The sequence below is a fragment of the Equus przewalskii genome, chromosome 15 (genome assembly GCF_037783145.1).
Source record: "Equus przewalskii isolate Varuska chromosome 15, EquPr2, whole genome shotgun sequence".
Classification (NCBI taxonomy): Eukaryota; Metazoa; Chordata; class Mammalia; order Perissodactyla; family Equidae; genus Equus; species Equus przewalskii.
In genome coordinates this window covers 45,822,426-45,839,576 of record NC_091845.1, presented here as the reverse complement: position 1 = coordinate 45,839,576, position 17,151 = coordinate 45,822,426, and the positions used below count along the sequence as shown (strand labels likewise).

Sequence of the window (17,151 nt, the reverse complement as noted above, 5' to 3'; positions counted from 1 at the left end):
CTTCTTTAATTTCTTCAATGATCCATTGCTTGTTCAGTAGTGTGTTGTTTAGTCTCCACATCTTTGTGCCTTTCTCAGCTTTTTTCTTGTAATTAATTTCTAGCCTTATAGCACTATGATCTGAGAAGATGCTTGTTATCATTTCAATTTTTTTAAATTTGTAGAGGCTTGCCTTGTTTCCCAACATATGGTCTATCCTAGAGAATGTTCCATGTGCACTTGAGAAGAATGTGTATTCAGCTCCTTCAGGGTGGAGTGATCTATATATGTCTATTAAGTCCAATTGTTTTAGTTTTTCATTCAGCTCCACTATTTCCTTGTTGATTTTCTGTCTGGATGATCTGTCCATTGATGTGAGTGGGGTGTTGAGGTCCCCTACTATTATTGTGTTGTTTTTAACATCTTCCTTTAGGTCTGTTAATAGTTGCTTTATGAATCTTGGTGCTCCTGTGTTGGGTGCATAGATATTTATAAGCGTTATTTCTTCTTGATGAAGTGTCCCTTTGATCATTATATATTGTCCCTCTGTGTCTCTCTTTACCTGTCTTATTTTGAAATCCACTTGGTCTGATATGAGAATTGCAACACCTGCCTTTTTTTCCTTGCTATTTGCTTGAAGTATTGTCCTCCACCCCTTCACCCTGAGTCTGTGTTTGTCCTTGGGGCTGAGGTGTGTTTCCTGGAGGCAACAAATTGTTGGATCTTGTTCTTTAATCCATTTTGCCACTCTGTGTCTTTTTATTGGAGAGTTCAATCCGTTCACATTGAGAGTGATTATTGATGCATGTGGACTTAATGCTAGCAATCTGTCACTCATTATCTTATTTTCCTGTATTTCTTTTCCTGTGTGCTTTAGACTACGCATTTAATACTGCAATTTCTTATGCTGGGTTTCTTAGATTTTTCCTTATCTATGATTTGTGACTCTGTTCTGTACTTTATTTTAGTGTCTACCTTGAAGTTTCTTTTTAGAATCTCGTGTATAATATAGTCTATTCTCTGGTGGTCTCTTACTTACTCGACCAATACTGATTTAGACCCTTTGCTCTTCCCCTCCTAAATAATTATTTTCATTTTTTATTCCAACTCGTCTTATTAATTTGTAGTTAGAGTGCTAAGATCGTCCTTGTTTTGGTAGTTTCCTTATTTTTACCCTAATGCTATAGTTGAATATTTGCTATCCTGTTCTGGTTCTATCCATCGGTCTCCCTAGTCTGTGGATTGTGTCCCCTTTCTCCCTTTTTTCTTTTTTCAAGTATGAGAGCCTTCTTGAGGATTTCTTGCAATGGAGGGCTTTTAGTTACAAATTCCATTAACTTTTGTTTGTCCGGAAAAGATTTAATTTCTCCCTCATATCTGAAGGAAATTCTTGCTGGATAGAGTATTCTTGGCTGAAGGTTTTTATCCTTTAAAGCTTTGAATATATCACTCCATTCTCTCCTAGCTTGTAGGGTTTCTGTAGAGAAATCTGCTGACAGTCTGATAGGGGCTCCTTTATAGGTTATTCTTTTTTTTCTTACTTCCTTGAGTATTCTTTCCTTATCATTCCTATTTGCCAACTTTACTATTATGTGCCTTGCAGTGGGTCTTTTTACATTGACAAATCTAGGAAATCTAAAACCCTCCTCTACACACATTTCTCCGTTGATCCCTAGATTTGGGAAGTTCTCTTCAATAATTTCGTTAAGCACACTTTCTGCTCCATTTTCCTTTTCCATATTCTCGGGAATTCCTATGATCCTTATGTTCTTACTCCTCATTGAATCCATTATCTCTCGGAGATTTTCCTCATTTTTTTAAATTCTTAGTTCTCTTTCTTCCTCTGTCTGGCGCCATTCAGCCTGTCTGTCCTCGATTATGCTGATTTGCTCCTCTAGGTTGTCTACACGGGCATTCAGGGAATCCGTATTCTGTTTTATCTGGTCCATTGTGTTTTTCATCTCAAATAATTCTGTTTGATTCTTCTTTATGATTTCAATCTCTTTTGTGAAGTAACTCCAGAACTCGGCTTGTTTCTCTATCTTTCTCTCTACCTCATTGAGTTTTTTGATTATAGCTGCTCTGAATTCATTATCACTTAGTTTACCTAATTCCAAGTCCTCAGGACTTAATTCTGTGTTTTTATTGTTTTCCTTCTGGTCTGGGGCTTTTATAAATTGCTAGATGGTAGAGGAGCGGTTTTTTCGCATGGTGGTAGAATTCAGTTGCAGTTACAGCCTGTCGCCACTAGATGGGGGTCGAGAGCAGCGTGTTAGCTCGCCGCCTTGGGGCAAGATGGCTGCGCCCACTGGCTTTGTTATGGGGGAGGGGCTGTTACTCACACGCGCCCCTCTGGGTTCAGATCAGTTCTGTTCTCTGGTCTCCCAAGGCCCTTGATTTATAGGGTCCCCGCGGACGGAAGCTTTCCCCCCGTCAGCGGGTCTCCACTGAATCAGCGGCAGGAGTCCTGGATGATCCTCCGGTCGCGCGGCCCCTCCCCCGCTCCTTCCGGACCCACGCCGCAGCGATCGCAGACTCTAGGGGAGGGAGCCATGTTCTCTCCTACCATTCCAGCACTTCCGAAGGTGTGAAGCAAGGTTTACGATCTCCGCCTTCTTGGTATTGTAGGTCTAACGAGCTGACATTATGTTTATTCTCTGAAATTCAGTTCTTCCAATCTTTTGTTGTATTTTGGAGGGGAGAGAATCCCGGTCAGCTCACGCCGCCATTTTGCTCCGCCCACCCACAAATTTTCCACTTTTTATTCATACATCTTCATAGTAAGGTGAAGGCAGCAGCTTCTTTCTTAAGGTATTTATACTTTGTTTTCTGTTATTTCTTGAGCTGAATTATAGTTTAATAACTAAATTTTAAAAATGTGTTGACTTGTGAAAATCTGAGAGTAGTTTTGATAGAGTACAATAGGGGTGGGCAAACCATGGCCAGTGGGCTGGCCTTCTAATTTTGTAAATAAAATGTTATTGAAATGAGGTCATTCCCATTCATTTATAGATTCTCTATGGCTGTTTTCCTGCTATACTGACAGTATTGAGTACCAGTGACAAAGATCATGTGACCTACAAGCCTAAAATCTTTGCTATCTGATCCTTTACAGGAAAAGTTTGCCAACCCCTACTGTCTAACTTTATCTTGAATGTTATTCATAAAAGTAAAAGAATCTGAAATAGCTATGAGGTACACTTTCAAAGCCCAAACAACTCTCATAGTGATTTTCTGGTCTCTTGAGGAAACACTAACTTAGGCAGTTTTCTAATAAACCTAGTAAGAAATGAGTATGTTGATTTCTGACACTCCATAAACCAACGGAGACAAACCTAATTTCTTACATGCTTCCTTGGAGGTGCTACAGGTTTTTGGCTCCTGCACTGTGTCATGTAAATCCATTTTGCTGACAGCTCTGCTGGTAAAACTGAAGCTGGAATTAATATCCATTATCGAAAGGTCATTGCACAGGGACGAGCCATCAGCCAGTTTTAAAATGTTAATAACTCTGATATTTTTCAAATATAAACAAAAGGTCTTCTTGGTTTTATAATTCCTTCCCTAAACATTTTGTTTAAAAAATGAAAATGTTTAAGCAAAAAACCTGAATTATATAATGCAGGTGTGTGTTGGTGATATGTCAACGACTCTACTTATCAGAGTTTGTGCACTTTGTGGCATGCCTCACAGGTGGCAAACACTGTACTAAGGTCCTTATGTATATTACCTACCATACTTCATTGAGTCTAAACACCGTTATTTTATGTACCACTAAGAAAGAAAAAATGCAGCCAATTACATTGTCATATGCTTTCTCGCTAAGAACTTCATTTTATACTCAAAGCAAGCGCTCTTTGAGACTACTTTGATATGGTTTTCCTCATATATTGCCTTTATGAATATATAAAAAGGAAAATATAAGTAAAATTAATTGGTTTAGGTTTTCTAAAAAGTTCTTTTCATTTGGAGGCTGCCTTTCACAATTTTCAACTCTGAATCATCAACGTGCATGTTGTTCCACATGCTGTGTTCCATCAAAGCAATGATGCAGGAGAGCATCACTGAGGCACACTCTCCCAAGGGGTTTACTTCTGGGGTGCTCATGCCCCTTCTGCAAGGTTCAACATGCACGTGCCAGCAGCAATAACTACGTCAGGACCGCTACGTGGATAGCAGTGGTTGATGGACTGATTTCAGAGATATTAAAATGTGAGGTGAAAAAATGTGTGCCTTAGAATTCATCCTACCACTAACTATTAGTGTATGGTCTGAGGATGAAACTCATTTTGACACTGGCCTACTACAGGGCTGTAATAAAGCACTGAATGACAGGAACAATAATTTCTACTTTATCTACATTACAGTTCACTTATTACCCAATGGTGATTTTTAAAGTATCAATATTAGAAATAACTGTATGTTTGGAATAGGAATTTAATTTTGTATGGAATGTAATGAATATATAAAGCAATGATTGAGCCAGAATTGATTCAAAATAAAGATTAACAAGAAGACTTTACACATTTAGTGGCCAAGGAGTTTGGAGAACACCAGAGTGTGATAGCAAGTCAGACCTGGTGCTCATCTCTGGAGACTGGAATAGACTGTTCTGTAGGCCACAAGGATCTTCCCTTCCCTCGCTTGTAACCTCCACTAGCAGGGGCCAGGAAGGAGTTCCCAACCTCTGTGTACTTCTGGAATTTCACTACCCTTCCTCACCCTACCACACCCACAGCCTGACTACCCTCCTCAACCTAAAGACCATCTGGACTCATCATGCCTTTTGTCTCTATTTATGTTGTCAGAAAAAGTTCAGGACTCCCAGGTCATCCACAATCTCCTGCAGTCTAAACAGGAAGGCCTTTCAGAGGCCACATCCCATCCATTCCCAACTTCTGAACCTCTTTCCATTATGACATTTGGATGCATACAGTAAACATTTTAGGCTTTGTGGGCCATGTGGTCTTTGTCTCAACTATTCAATGCTACCATTACACAGCAAAACCAGCCAAGGACAAAATGCAAATGAATAGACGTGTCTATGTTCCAACAACAAAACTTTACTTGTAAAGGTAAGCAAACAGTTGGCAGGCTACAGTTTACTGAATCTCAGATCAATGGTCTGTACCACCTACTTCCTCTCCCCCAATTGCTATCGTCCTCAGACCACTAAATCACTCAATGTTCAATGTTACCCAAATGCTACTCTAGTCCTAATTATTTTTGTGATTTCCACTTCACTCCACAAAACCTGGAATGGAGCTAGGTATAAAGAAAACTGAAGCTTATACAGTTCAAGGGTGGCACTGGACTACAAGAAAAATAAAACAAAATTACCAATGTAAAATTGCCCCTGTGTAAATAAAGGCCTCTGACACTTAAGCTTGATGTTAAATCTACCTGTGCTTTTCTTCTGATGCTCCAACTCTCAGAGTCCATTAAACACAAAATTTCAGTAGCAAACAAGGTGTCCTTCAGTAGGTGACTGGCTAAATAAACTGTGGTACATTCAGACAATGGAATATTATTCAACACTAAAGAAATAAGTTATCAAGCCATGAAAAGACATGGAGAAACCTGAAATGCACACTAGTAAGTGAAAGAAGCCAATATGAGAAGGCGACATACTATATGATTCCATCTATGTGACATTCTGGGAAAGAAAAAACTATGGAGACAGTAATGGCTGCCAGGTGGGGCAGAGGGTGGTCAGGGGGACAATGAATAGGCAGAACACAGAGGATTTTGAGGGCAGTGAAAATACTATGTATGATATTATAATGATGAATATGTCATTATTCATTTCTCCAAACCCACAGAATGTACAACACCAAGAGAGAACCCTAAGGTAAACTATGGACTTTGGGTGATGAAGATGTGTCGATGCAGATTCATCTCTGGTAACAAATGTACCACTCTGGTGGGAGATGTTGATAATCCAGGAGGCTATGCATGTGTAGGGGCAGGGGTTATACAGGAAATCTCTGTCAAATCCCTCTCAATTTTGTTTTAAACCCAAAACTGTTCTAAAAAAATAGTCTCAAAAGTTGTTTTAAATTGTAATATGGCAGATATGTATAAGATGTAAAGTAAGGCCACAATCAACCCATCCAATCTCGTTTTACAAGGTGCTTTTGACCATATATGTTTTTCTTTCGATTGGCAGCAATAAGTCTAAACACTATGCTTACACTTCTATTTCTTGGTTTATCATCTCTAAGCAGTGCCTACCAACTTTGTGCCATGAAAGAGAATGAATGAACTTAGGCAAACTATCATGATCTAACTACACTTCTCATTTTTGCTGGTAATACTATTATTTACAGATCCTTCAGCATTTATTTTGACTGATCAACTTTAAATAGTACTTCTTGACTCCCTACCATGTAAGATGAGAAAACTTACAAATAGATAAAACTCAACAGAATCAGAGACTAATTCTAGGAAGTATTTACCTTGTTCATAAAGCAGCTTCATATTCAAATCTTTGCAGGCAACCAGATTGTTGAGCAATGCAATCACACTTTGCATGGTGTTACCCAGAATGTTCTCCTGATGTTCCTATAATAGAGAATAATTTTCATTACAACTATATAGAAATACAATTGCATGATAATAAAGACAAATGACCAAATGACCTCCATCCCTTTATGCTTTGCACAGGGTTAAATGATTATCTTTTCACACTTTAATGAAGCAGACCCTCCTGTGATACGGCACTCCCCAACAGTGAGTTAAGTGAGCTGGGAGGCAGGACGAATCATTCAGAGCACCAGCACTGTTGCACATGGTCCCCTGCCCAAGAGCAGAGGGACAAACACACAGCCCACCATGCTTTAGATGGACAACAAAGGAGGCAGAGTGACCAGAAATCAAGTATGTGGGCCTTAGGAGACCACACTTGAAAGTGATGTTGAGATCACAAAAGAAAACTACTTAAAGAAATAATTCTGCAGTTTCAAGAGTAAACCAGTACTATTATTTTCCTACTTTAGTCTTGTACATTGATGGTTATGTTGGAGCTGACTTATTGCATCACTGCTCCAGTGTAATGAACTAAATTTGAGACCTAAAAGTGGATTTTGCTTTCCTCCACACTTAACATCGTATAGCAGAGAGTAACTTTGGCCCCAAGGAGAATGAGGAAAACGAGTAATCCTTCAGTCTTAACTTCTCATTTTAAAGCAAATAGGATAATTTCTTTGTAATTTTCAAAGGATTTCAAAAATAATTTGCTTTAGGGAGGAGGATCCAAGATGGCGGCATGAGTAGTCTTCTTTGTCTCTCCCCCTTCGAATCTACAACTAATTGGACATTCATCACTTAACAAAGGATATCCATATAGCATCTCAGGACGCCTGAGAGACCCACGCTGCTATACATCGGAAGGCAGACGGACTTCCCTCCAGGAGGAGGTGGAGATAGGTAAAAACTCTCCAACCCCAACCCCCAAACAGCCTAGTACCTGCAAGCGGCTTTCTTCCAGCGGATGCCACCAGAACATCGCCACACACCAAGGGCAGGAGGGAGCGCACACCAGAGGAGTGACGGTGGAAACAGGTGACCAGAGCCCTACCTAAGGCCCCCGCAATTACACCTAAGCTCAGAGGGAAGCTTCAGAGTTACACACCGGAGACAGCGGGGAAATCCCCTACCCGCCATTAGCGGAGAGGCCTCTCCCAGCATCCACAATGCTGGGAGGCTCCCAGAGAGAATCCCCAACGGGGCAGCAGCCCGCCAGCTGCCGCTGCCAGTCTCACAGACTGTGGCTGTCGCCCGATCCGGGCTCGGGACTACCGGAGATCTCCTGGGAGAGGACTGGGGCTGGGTGGAGCTCCAGCGGCTGGCTCCATGGCCCGGGGGGGAAACTCCAGAGTTCCGTCTGGGCAGCAGGCAAAGTCTCTACCTGTCATTAGCGGAAAGGCTCCGCCCAGCATCCACAACACCAGGAGGCTCCCAGAGAGAATCCCAAATGGGGCGGCGGCCTCCCAGCTGCCGCCGCCAGTCCCACTGACTGCGACTATCTCCCGCTCAGGTCTCGGGGCTACCGGAGATCTCCTGGGAGAGGACTGGGGCTGGGTGGAGCTCCAGCGGCCGGCTCCATGGCCCAGGGGGGAAACTCCAGCGTTCCGTCTGGGCAGCAGGCAAAGTCTCTACCTGCCATTAGCAGAGAGGCCCTGCCCAGCACCCACAACACCAGGAGGGTCCCGAAGAGGAGAATCCCAGGCAGGGCAGCAGCCGGTCAGCTGCCACTGAACTCAAGGTCTCTGGCTATCCCACAGACAGGGCAAGGGGCTCCCTGAGATCCTGGGGGAGAGGACTGGGGCTGGGTGGAGTTCCAGCGACCCAGCTCTGTGGCCCAGGGGGAAACTCTACAGTCTCACAGCAACCTCAGCGAAAGCCTCTGCACAGCACTAGTAGAGAGCACCCACCCCACAACCACAAGGCTGGAAGACCCTGGGACAAAAGTAGCATAGCTAGGTGAGCTAACCACAGACTGCAGAAGATGCCCATAGCTCTGCTGTGACCCATAGTGGACAAGTGAGATTTTTGTGGGCGCCGACAGTGACAGAGCTGCAAATATAAGTGATCCTGCCCCTGGCCGCTGGGAAAGCCCATAACACCGCTGCAGACCCTAAGGAGGGAGCACGTCTAGGTGGTCTGCAACAGTAGGCACCAGCAGCCTGAAGCCCCCTTGTGATGGCCCCCACAGCTGAAGAGGGAACCCACAGGACCACTGTGACTACGAGGAGGGGCCCAGGCCCAGTTAGCAACAGCTGATAGGGTTCCTGCTTGGTGCAGTATAAACAGCTGTTCCCCCACCACACCAGTAGAAACAAGTGGAAGCAGTAACTAAACTCTATCTCTATGCAGAGGCACAAATCTACACCATCAAGCAATATGAAAAAATATACTAAATCTCCAGAACAGAAGGAAAATGAGAAATACACGGAAAACAATCCCAAAGACAATGAAATATATAACCTAAATCATGATGACTTCAAAACAGCCATCATTAAAAAACTCAATGAGTTAAAAGAGAATTCAGATAGACAACTCAACGAGTTCAGGAGCTATGTCACAAAAGAGTTCGATACTATAAAGAAGAACCAAATGGAAATACTGGAAATGAAGAACACAATAGAGGAGATTAAGAAAAATCTAGACACACTGAACCGTAGGGCCGATAATATGGAGGAAAGAATTAGCAATTTGGAAGATAGGAATATAGAAATGCTGCAGGCAGAGGAGGAGAGACAACTAAGACTAAAAAGAAATGAAGAAACTCTCGGAGAATTATCTGACGCAATTAGGAGATGCAACATAAGGATTATACGTATACCAGAGGGAGAAGAGAGGGAGAAGGGGGCAGAAAGCCTATTCAAAGAAAGAATGGCTGAGAACTTCCCAAACCTGCGGAGAGAGATGGAACTTCATGTGACAGAAGCCAATAGATCTCCAAACTTTATCAATGCAAGTAGACCAACCCCAAGGCATATAGTAGTGAAGCTAGCAAAAGTCAACGACAAGGAGAAAATACTAAGGGCAGCCAGGCAGAAGAAATTAACCTACAAAGGAACCCCCATCAGGCTATCAGCAGATTTCTCTGCAGAAATTTTACAGGCTAGAATAGAGTGGAATGATATATTCAAAAATCTGAAGGACAAAAACCTGCAGCCAAGAATTCTCTACCCAGCAAGAATATCCTTCAAATAGGATAGAGAAATAAAAACTTTCCCAGATAAACAAAAATTAAGGGAGTTGATTGCCACAAAACCTCTTCTTCAAGAAATGCTTAGGAAAACCCTCATTCCTTAAAAATCTAAAAAAGGAAAGGGGCTACAAAACCAAGAGCAGAGGAGATAAGTAGAAGGACAACAACAGAGAGTAGCAGCTCTACATCAGAACAGATTAAACCATGGGACGAGAAACAAAGGAAATGGAAGAGAACCAGAAATCAAGACATAAAATGGCAGCGGTAGGCCCCCACATTTCAATAATCACTCTAAATGTAAATGGATTGAACTCTCCAATCAAAAGATACAGAGTGGCAAGATGGATCAAAGAACAAGACCCAACAATATGCTGCCTCCAGGAAACACACCTCAGCCCCAAAGACAAACACAGACTTAGAGTGAAGGGATGGAAGACAGCACTCCAAGCTAATAATGAACAAAAGAAAGCAGGTGTCGCTATACTAATATCAGACAAAGTACACTTCAAGGCAAAACAGATAAAGAAAGACAAAGAGGGAGAGTATATAATGATAAAAGGGACTCTCCACCAAGAATACATAACACTTATAAATATATATGCACCCAACACAGGAGCACCGAAATTTGTAAAGCGACTCTTAACAGAACTAAAAGAAGACATCAACAACAATACAATAATAGTAGGGGACCTCAACACCCCATTAACACCAATGGATAGAACATCCAGACAGAAAATCAACAAGGAAATTATAGAATTAAATGAAAAATTAGACCAGATGGACTTAATAGATATAAATAGAACACTTCATCCAAAAACAGCAGGTTATACATTCTTCTCAAGGGCGCATGGAACATTTTCAAGGATAGACTATATTTTGGGAAACAAAGTAAGCATCAATAAATACAAGAGAGTTGAAATAATATCAAGCATCTTTTCTGATCATAATGCTATGAAACCAGAAATCAACTACAAGAATAAAGCAGAGAAAGGTGCAAAAATGTGGAGACAAAACAACACGCTACTGAACAAACAATGGATTATTGAAGAAATTAAAGAAGAAATCAAATATTATCTGGAGACAAATGAAAATGAGAACACGTCATACCAAATCATTTGGGATGCAGGAAAAGCAGTCCTAAGAGGGAAATTCACTGCAATATAGGCTCACCTCACTAAACAAGAAAAAGCTCACATAAGCAACCTTAAATGACACCTAACAGAATTAGAAAAAGAAGAACAAACAAAGCCCAGAGTCAGTAGAAGGAGGGAAATAATAAAAATAAGAGCAGAAATAAATGATATTGAAACAAAAAAGAGAGTAGACAGGATCAATGAAACAAAGAGTTGGTTCTTCGAAAAAATTAACAAAATTGACAAACCCTTAGCCAGACTCACCAAGAAAAGAAAAGAGAAATCTCAAATAAATAAAATTAGGAATGAGAGAGGAGAAATCACAACAGATACCAAAGAAATACAAGGGATCATAAGAGAATACTATGAAAAACTATATGCCAACAAATTGAACAACCTAGAAGAAATGGACAAATTCCTAGACTCTTACAACCTCCCCAAACTGAATCAGGAAGAAATGGAGAATCTGAATAGGCCAATCACAAGTAAAGAAATACAAACAGTAATCAAAAACCTCCCCAAAAATAAGAGTCCAGGACCAAACGGCTTCTCTGGAGAATTCTACCAAACATTCAAAGAAGATTTAATACCTATCCTTCTCAAACTATTCCAGAAAATCGAGGAAGATGAAGTACTCCCTAACACATTCTATGAAGCCAACATCACTCTGATCCCCAAACCTGACAAGGACAACACAAAGAAAGAGAACTACAGGCCGATATCACTGATCAACATAGATGCAAAAATCCTCAACAAAATTTTGGCAAACCGAATACAGCAATACATCAAAAAGATTATACACCATGATCAAGTGGGATTTATACCAGGGACACAGGGATGGTTCAACATCCGCAAGTCAATCAACGTGATACACTACATCAACAAAATGAAAAAAAAAAACCACATGATCATCTCAATAGATGCAGAGAAAGCATTCGACAAGATCCAACACCCATTCATGATAAAAACCCTCAATAAAATGGGTATAGAAGGAAAGTACCTCAACATAATAAAGGCCATCTATGACAGACCCACAGCCAACATCATACTCAATGGACAAAAACTGAAAGCCATCCCTCTGAGGACAGGGACAAGGCAAGGGTGCCCACTTTCACCACTCCTATTCAACACAGTACTGGAGGTGTTGGCCAGAGCAATTCGGCAGGAAAAAGAAATAAAAGGAATCCAAATAGGCAATGAAGAAGTAAAACTCTCACTGTTTGCAGACAACATGATCTTATATATAGAAAACCCCAAAGAATCCATAGGAAAACTATTAGAAACAATCAACAGCTACAGCAAAGTTGCAGGGTATAAAATCAACATACAGAAATCAGTAGCATTTCTATACACTAACAATGAACTAACAGAAAAGGAACTCAAGAACTCAATCCCATTCACAATCGCAACGAAAAGAATAAAATACCTTGGGATAAATTTAACCAAGGAAGTGAAAGATTTAGACAATGAAAACTACAAGACTTTCTTGAAAGAAATTGACGACGACATAAAGAGATGGAAAGACATTCCATGTACATGGATTGGAAGAATAAACATAGTTAAAATGTCCATACTACCTAAAGCAATCTACAGATTCAACGCTATCCCAATCAGAATCCCAAGGACATTCTTTACAGAAATTGAACAAAGAATCCTAAAATTCATATGGGGCAAGAAAAGACCCCAAATTGCTAAAGCAATCCTGAGTAAGAAAAACAAAGCTGGAGGCATCACAATCCCCAATTTCAAAACATACTACAAAGCTACAGTGATCAAAACAGCATGATACTGGTACAAAAACAGGTGCACAGATCAATGGAACAGAATTGAAAGCCCAGAGATAAAACCACACATCTATGGACAGCTAATCTTTGACAAAGGAGCTGAGGGCCTACAATGGAGAAAAGAAAGTCTCTTCAACAAATGGTGCTGGGAAAACTGAACAGCCACACGTAAAAGAATGAAAATTGACCATTCTTTTTCACCATTCACAAAAACAAACTCAAAATGGATCAAAGACATAAAGATTAGGCCTGAAACAATAAGTCTTCTAGAAGAGAATATAGGCAGTACACTCTTTGACATCAGTTTCAAAAGAATATTTTCAGACACTATAATTCCTCAGATGAGGGAAACAATAGAAAGAATAAACAAATGGGACTTCATCAGACTAAAGAGCTTCTTCAAGGCAAGGGAAAACAGGATTGAAACAAAAAAACAGCGCACTAATTGGGAAAAAATATTTACAAGCTACTTACCCGACAAAGGGTTAATCTCCATAATATACAAAGAATTCACACAGCTTAACAACAAAAAAACAAACAACCCGATCAAAAAATGGGCAGAGGACATGAACAGACATTTCTCCAAAGAAGATATACGGATGGCCAATAGGCACATGAAAAGATGTTCATCATCACTAATCATCAGGGAAATGCAAATCAAAGCTATACTAAGATATCACCTTACACCTGTTAGATTGGCAAAAACAACCAAAACCAAGAGTGACAAATGTTGGAGAGGTTGTGGAGAAAAAGGAACCCTCATACACTGTTGGTGGGAATGCAAACTAGTGCAGCTACTATGGAAAACAGTATGGAGATTTCTCAAAAAGTTAAAAATAGAAATACCCTATGACCCAGCCATCCCACTACTGGGTATCTATCCTAAGAACCTGAAATCAGCAATCCCAAGAGTCCCATGCACCCCTATGTTCATCACAGCATTATTTACAATAGCCAAGATGTGGAACCAACCTAAATGCCCAGAAACTGATGATTGGATAAAGAAGATATGGTATATCTACACAATGGAATACTACTTAGACATAAAAAAGGACAAAATTGTTCCATTCGCATCAACATGGATGGACCTTGAGGGTATTATGTTAAGCGAAATAAGCCAGACAGAGAAAGACGAACCCTATATGACTCTACTTACAGGTGGAAGTTAACATATAGACAAGGAGAACTGATCGGTGGTTACCAGGGAAAAGGGGGGAAAGGGGGGAGGGCACAAAGGGTGAAGTGGTGTACCCACAACATGACTAACAATAATGTACAACTGAAATCTCACAAGGTTGTAATCTATCATAATCTTAATAAAAAAAAAAATTGAAAAAGAAAAAAATATAATTTGCTTTAGTTTGTTTTTTGTTTCTCTGAATGTTTAAAAAATCGAACAGTTAACTCAGATTATAACTGAAGTTATAAAATTCAAAGAATATAAAGATAAGGAAAAAGTCTTTAAGCTCCAGGACCAGGGTAAAGCAACCCAGACTCATAGGGTACAAAATGAAAGAACGGACTCACTCTCAGGTCTGCGCAAGCGCAAGCACTCACCAAAAGCAAGTGCTCCTAGGTGTCTAGCTTGCTTCATGCTAGTCCTGGCCTTGCCTCTCAACCACTCTGTTAATACTTAGTCTCATCCTAAAAAGTAACAGGTATATCAATTCAGTAGTCTCCATCCAGAACTTTCCTATTCATTCCACACACACACACACACACACACGCAGAGAAATATATGGTTTGCTCTGTTTTCTAAAAATATAAATTATATCACATTTACTAATTTGCACAAATAATTAATGAATAGCTATTATGTGCTGGGCACTGTTCCAGGCACTTGAGGTATGTTAGTGAACAAAGCAAGGTTCCCTATCCTCACAGAAACAGACAACAAGCAACAAGTATAATAAATAGGTAAATTGTATAATGTGTTACAAAGTAACAAGTGCTATGGCAGAAAAGAGAAGAGAAGAGCAGGAGAAGGGGTTGAGAATTCAGCAATGGGGCAGCATATAATTTTAAATTGTGTGGTCAGGGTAGGACTCATTGAGAGGGTGTCAGTGAACAGAATTTTTATTTTATTTTTTAATTGCTGAAGCATCTTAGAATTTTTTGGATTATTAATTTATTTTTAATAAACTTTTCTTTGGAAATAGTTTTAGATTTATGGAAGAGTCACAAAGACAGTATAGAGAGTTTCCATATACCTTTCATCCAGCTTTCTCTATTGTTAATATCTTACCAAACAAAGGCACATTTAACAAAACTAAAGACCCAAATACAAACTACCAAGACTGAATCAGAAAGAAATAGAAAGTCTGAATAGACCAATTACTAGCAAGGACATTGAATCATTAATCAAAAATCTCCCAATGAAGAAAAGCCCAGGACCCGATGACTTCACTGATGAATTTTACAAAACATTTAAAGAAGAATTAATGCTAATCCTTCTCAAACTATTCCAAAAAATTAAGAGAAGGGAATACTCTCACACATTTTATGAGGCCAGCATCATCCTGATACCAAAGCCAGCAAAGGACACTACCAGAAAAGAAAACTACAGATCAATATCCTTGAAGAATACAGATGTAGAAATTCTCAATAAAATACTAGCAAACAAAATTCAGCAGCACGTTAAAAGAATCATTCACCATGATCAAGTTGCATTTATACCTGGGATACAAGAATAGCTCAACACATGCAAAATCAATGTGACACGTCACATTAATAGAATGAAAGAAAATCATATGATCATCTCGAGATGCAGAAAAAGCATTTGACAAAATTCAACATCCATTCATGATAAAAACTCTTAACAAATTAGGTATAGAAAGAAAGTACCTCAGGATAATAAAGGCCATATCTGACAGGCCCACAGCTAACGCCATACTCAATGGTGAAAGGTTGAAAGCTTTTCCTCTAAGATCAGGAACAAGACAAGGGTACCCATTCTCACCACTCTTATTCAATATAATACTAGAAGTCTTTGCCAGAGCAATCAGGCAAGAAAAAGAAATAAAAGACATTAGAATAGGAAAGGAAGAAGTAAAACTGTCTCTATTTGCAGATGACATGATTTTAAAAATAGAAAATGCTAAAGACTCAAACAAAAAACTGTTAGATCTAATCAATGAATTCAGTAAAGTTGCAGGATACAAAGTTAATATACAGAAATCAGTATTGTTTCTAAACACTAACAATGAATTATCTGAAAAAGAAATAAAACAATCTCATTAACAATAGCATCAAAAACAATAAAGTACTTAGAAGTAAACTTAACCAAGGTGGTGAAAGATCTCTATTTTGAAAATTACAAGATATTGATGAAAGAAATCAAAGAAGACACAAACAAATGGAAAAGTATCCTGAGTTTATGGATTAGAAGAATTAACATTGTCAATATGTCCATACTATCAAAAGCTATTTATAGATTTAATGCAATGCCTATCAAAATTCCAATGGGACTCTTTTCTTTTAACAGAAGTACAAAAAACAATCCTAAAATTTATGGAACCATAAAAGACCCCAAATAGCCAAAGCAAGCCTGAGAAAGAAGAAAAAAGTGGGAGGCATCACACATTCTGATTTCATGCTATATTATAAATCTTTAGTAATCAAAATGTAGTACTGGCATAAAAACAGACAAATGCATCAATGGAACAGAATCAAGAGCCCAAAAATAAACCCAAGCATATATCATCAACCAATATTTGACAAAGGTGCAAGAAGACTCAGTGGAGAAAAGATAGTTTCTTCAATAAATGGTGCTGAAAAAATTGGATATTCACATGTAAAAGAATGAAACTAGATCCCTAGCTTACATCACTCACAAAAATTAACTCTAAATGGATTAAAGACTCAAATGTAAGATCTGAAACCATAAAACTCCTAGGAGAAAACACAGAAAAAAAACTTACTTGACATGGATCTTGGTAATATTTTTTTGGATATGACACCTAAAGCACAAGCAACAAAATAAAAAATTAAGTGACTATATCAAACTAAAAAGCTTCTGTACAGCAAAAGAAACAATCAACAAAGTGAAAACACAATCCATGGAACGGTAAAAAACATTTGCAAACCATGTATCTGATAAGGGGTTAATATCCAAAATATATAAAGAACTCATATTACTCAATAGCAGAAAAACCAAATAATCCAATTAAAAAATGGGCAAAAGACCGGAATAGACATTTTTCCAAAGACATAGGAAAGGCCAATAGGTAAATTAAAAGATGTTCAACATCACTAGTCATTAGAGAAATAAAATCAAAACCACAATGAGATATCATCTCATGCCTTTTAGAATGGCCATCATCAAAAAGGGAAGAGATAATGAATGTTGGCAAGGAGGTGGAGAAAAGGGAACCCTTGTGCACTGTTGGTGGGATTGTAAATTGGTACAGTCACTACGGAAAACAGTATGGAAGATCCTCAAAAAATTAAAAATAGATCTACCGTATGATCCAGCAATTCCACTTCTGGGAATATATCCAAGAAAACGAAAACACTAACTCAAAAAGATATCTGCACC

At 39.3% G+C, this 17,151-nt stretch overlaps 1 protein-coding gene across 6 annotated transcripts in view; it reads right to left on the bottom strand.

Moving 5' to 3' along the window:
- ULK4 (unc-51 like kinase 4) overlaps positions 1-17,151 on the bottom strand; it is a 507,669-nt gene that overhangs the window by 216,971 nt on the left and 273,547 nt on the right. For all 6 annotated transcript variants that reach the window (XR_011527046.1, XR_011527047.1, XM_070575799.1 and 3 more), the window contains exon 32: positions 6,438-6,543. Coding sequence is in view for 4 of the 6 variants with exons in the window: in XM_070575799.1 (XP_070431900.1) it covers positions 6,438-6,543 (106 nt within the window). In the remaining 2 variants the exon portion in view is untranslated. The remainder of the gene's footprint in view (positions 1-6,437; positions 6,544-17,151) is intronic.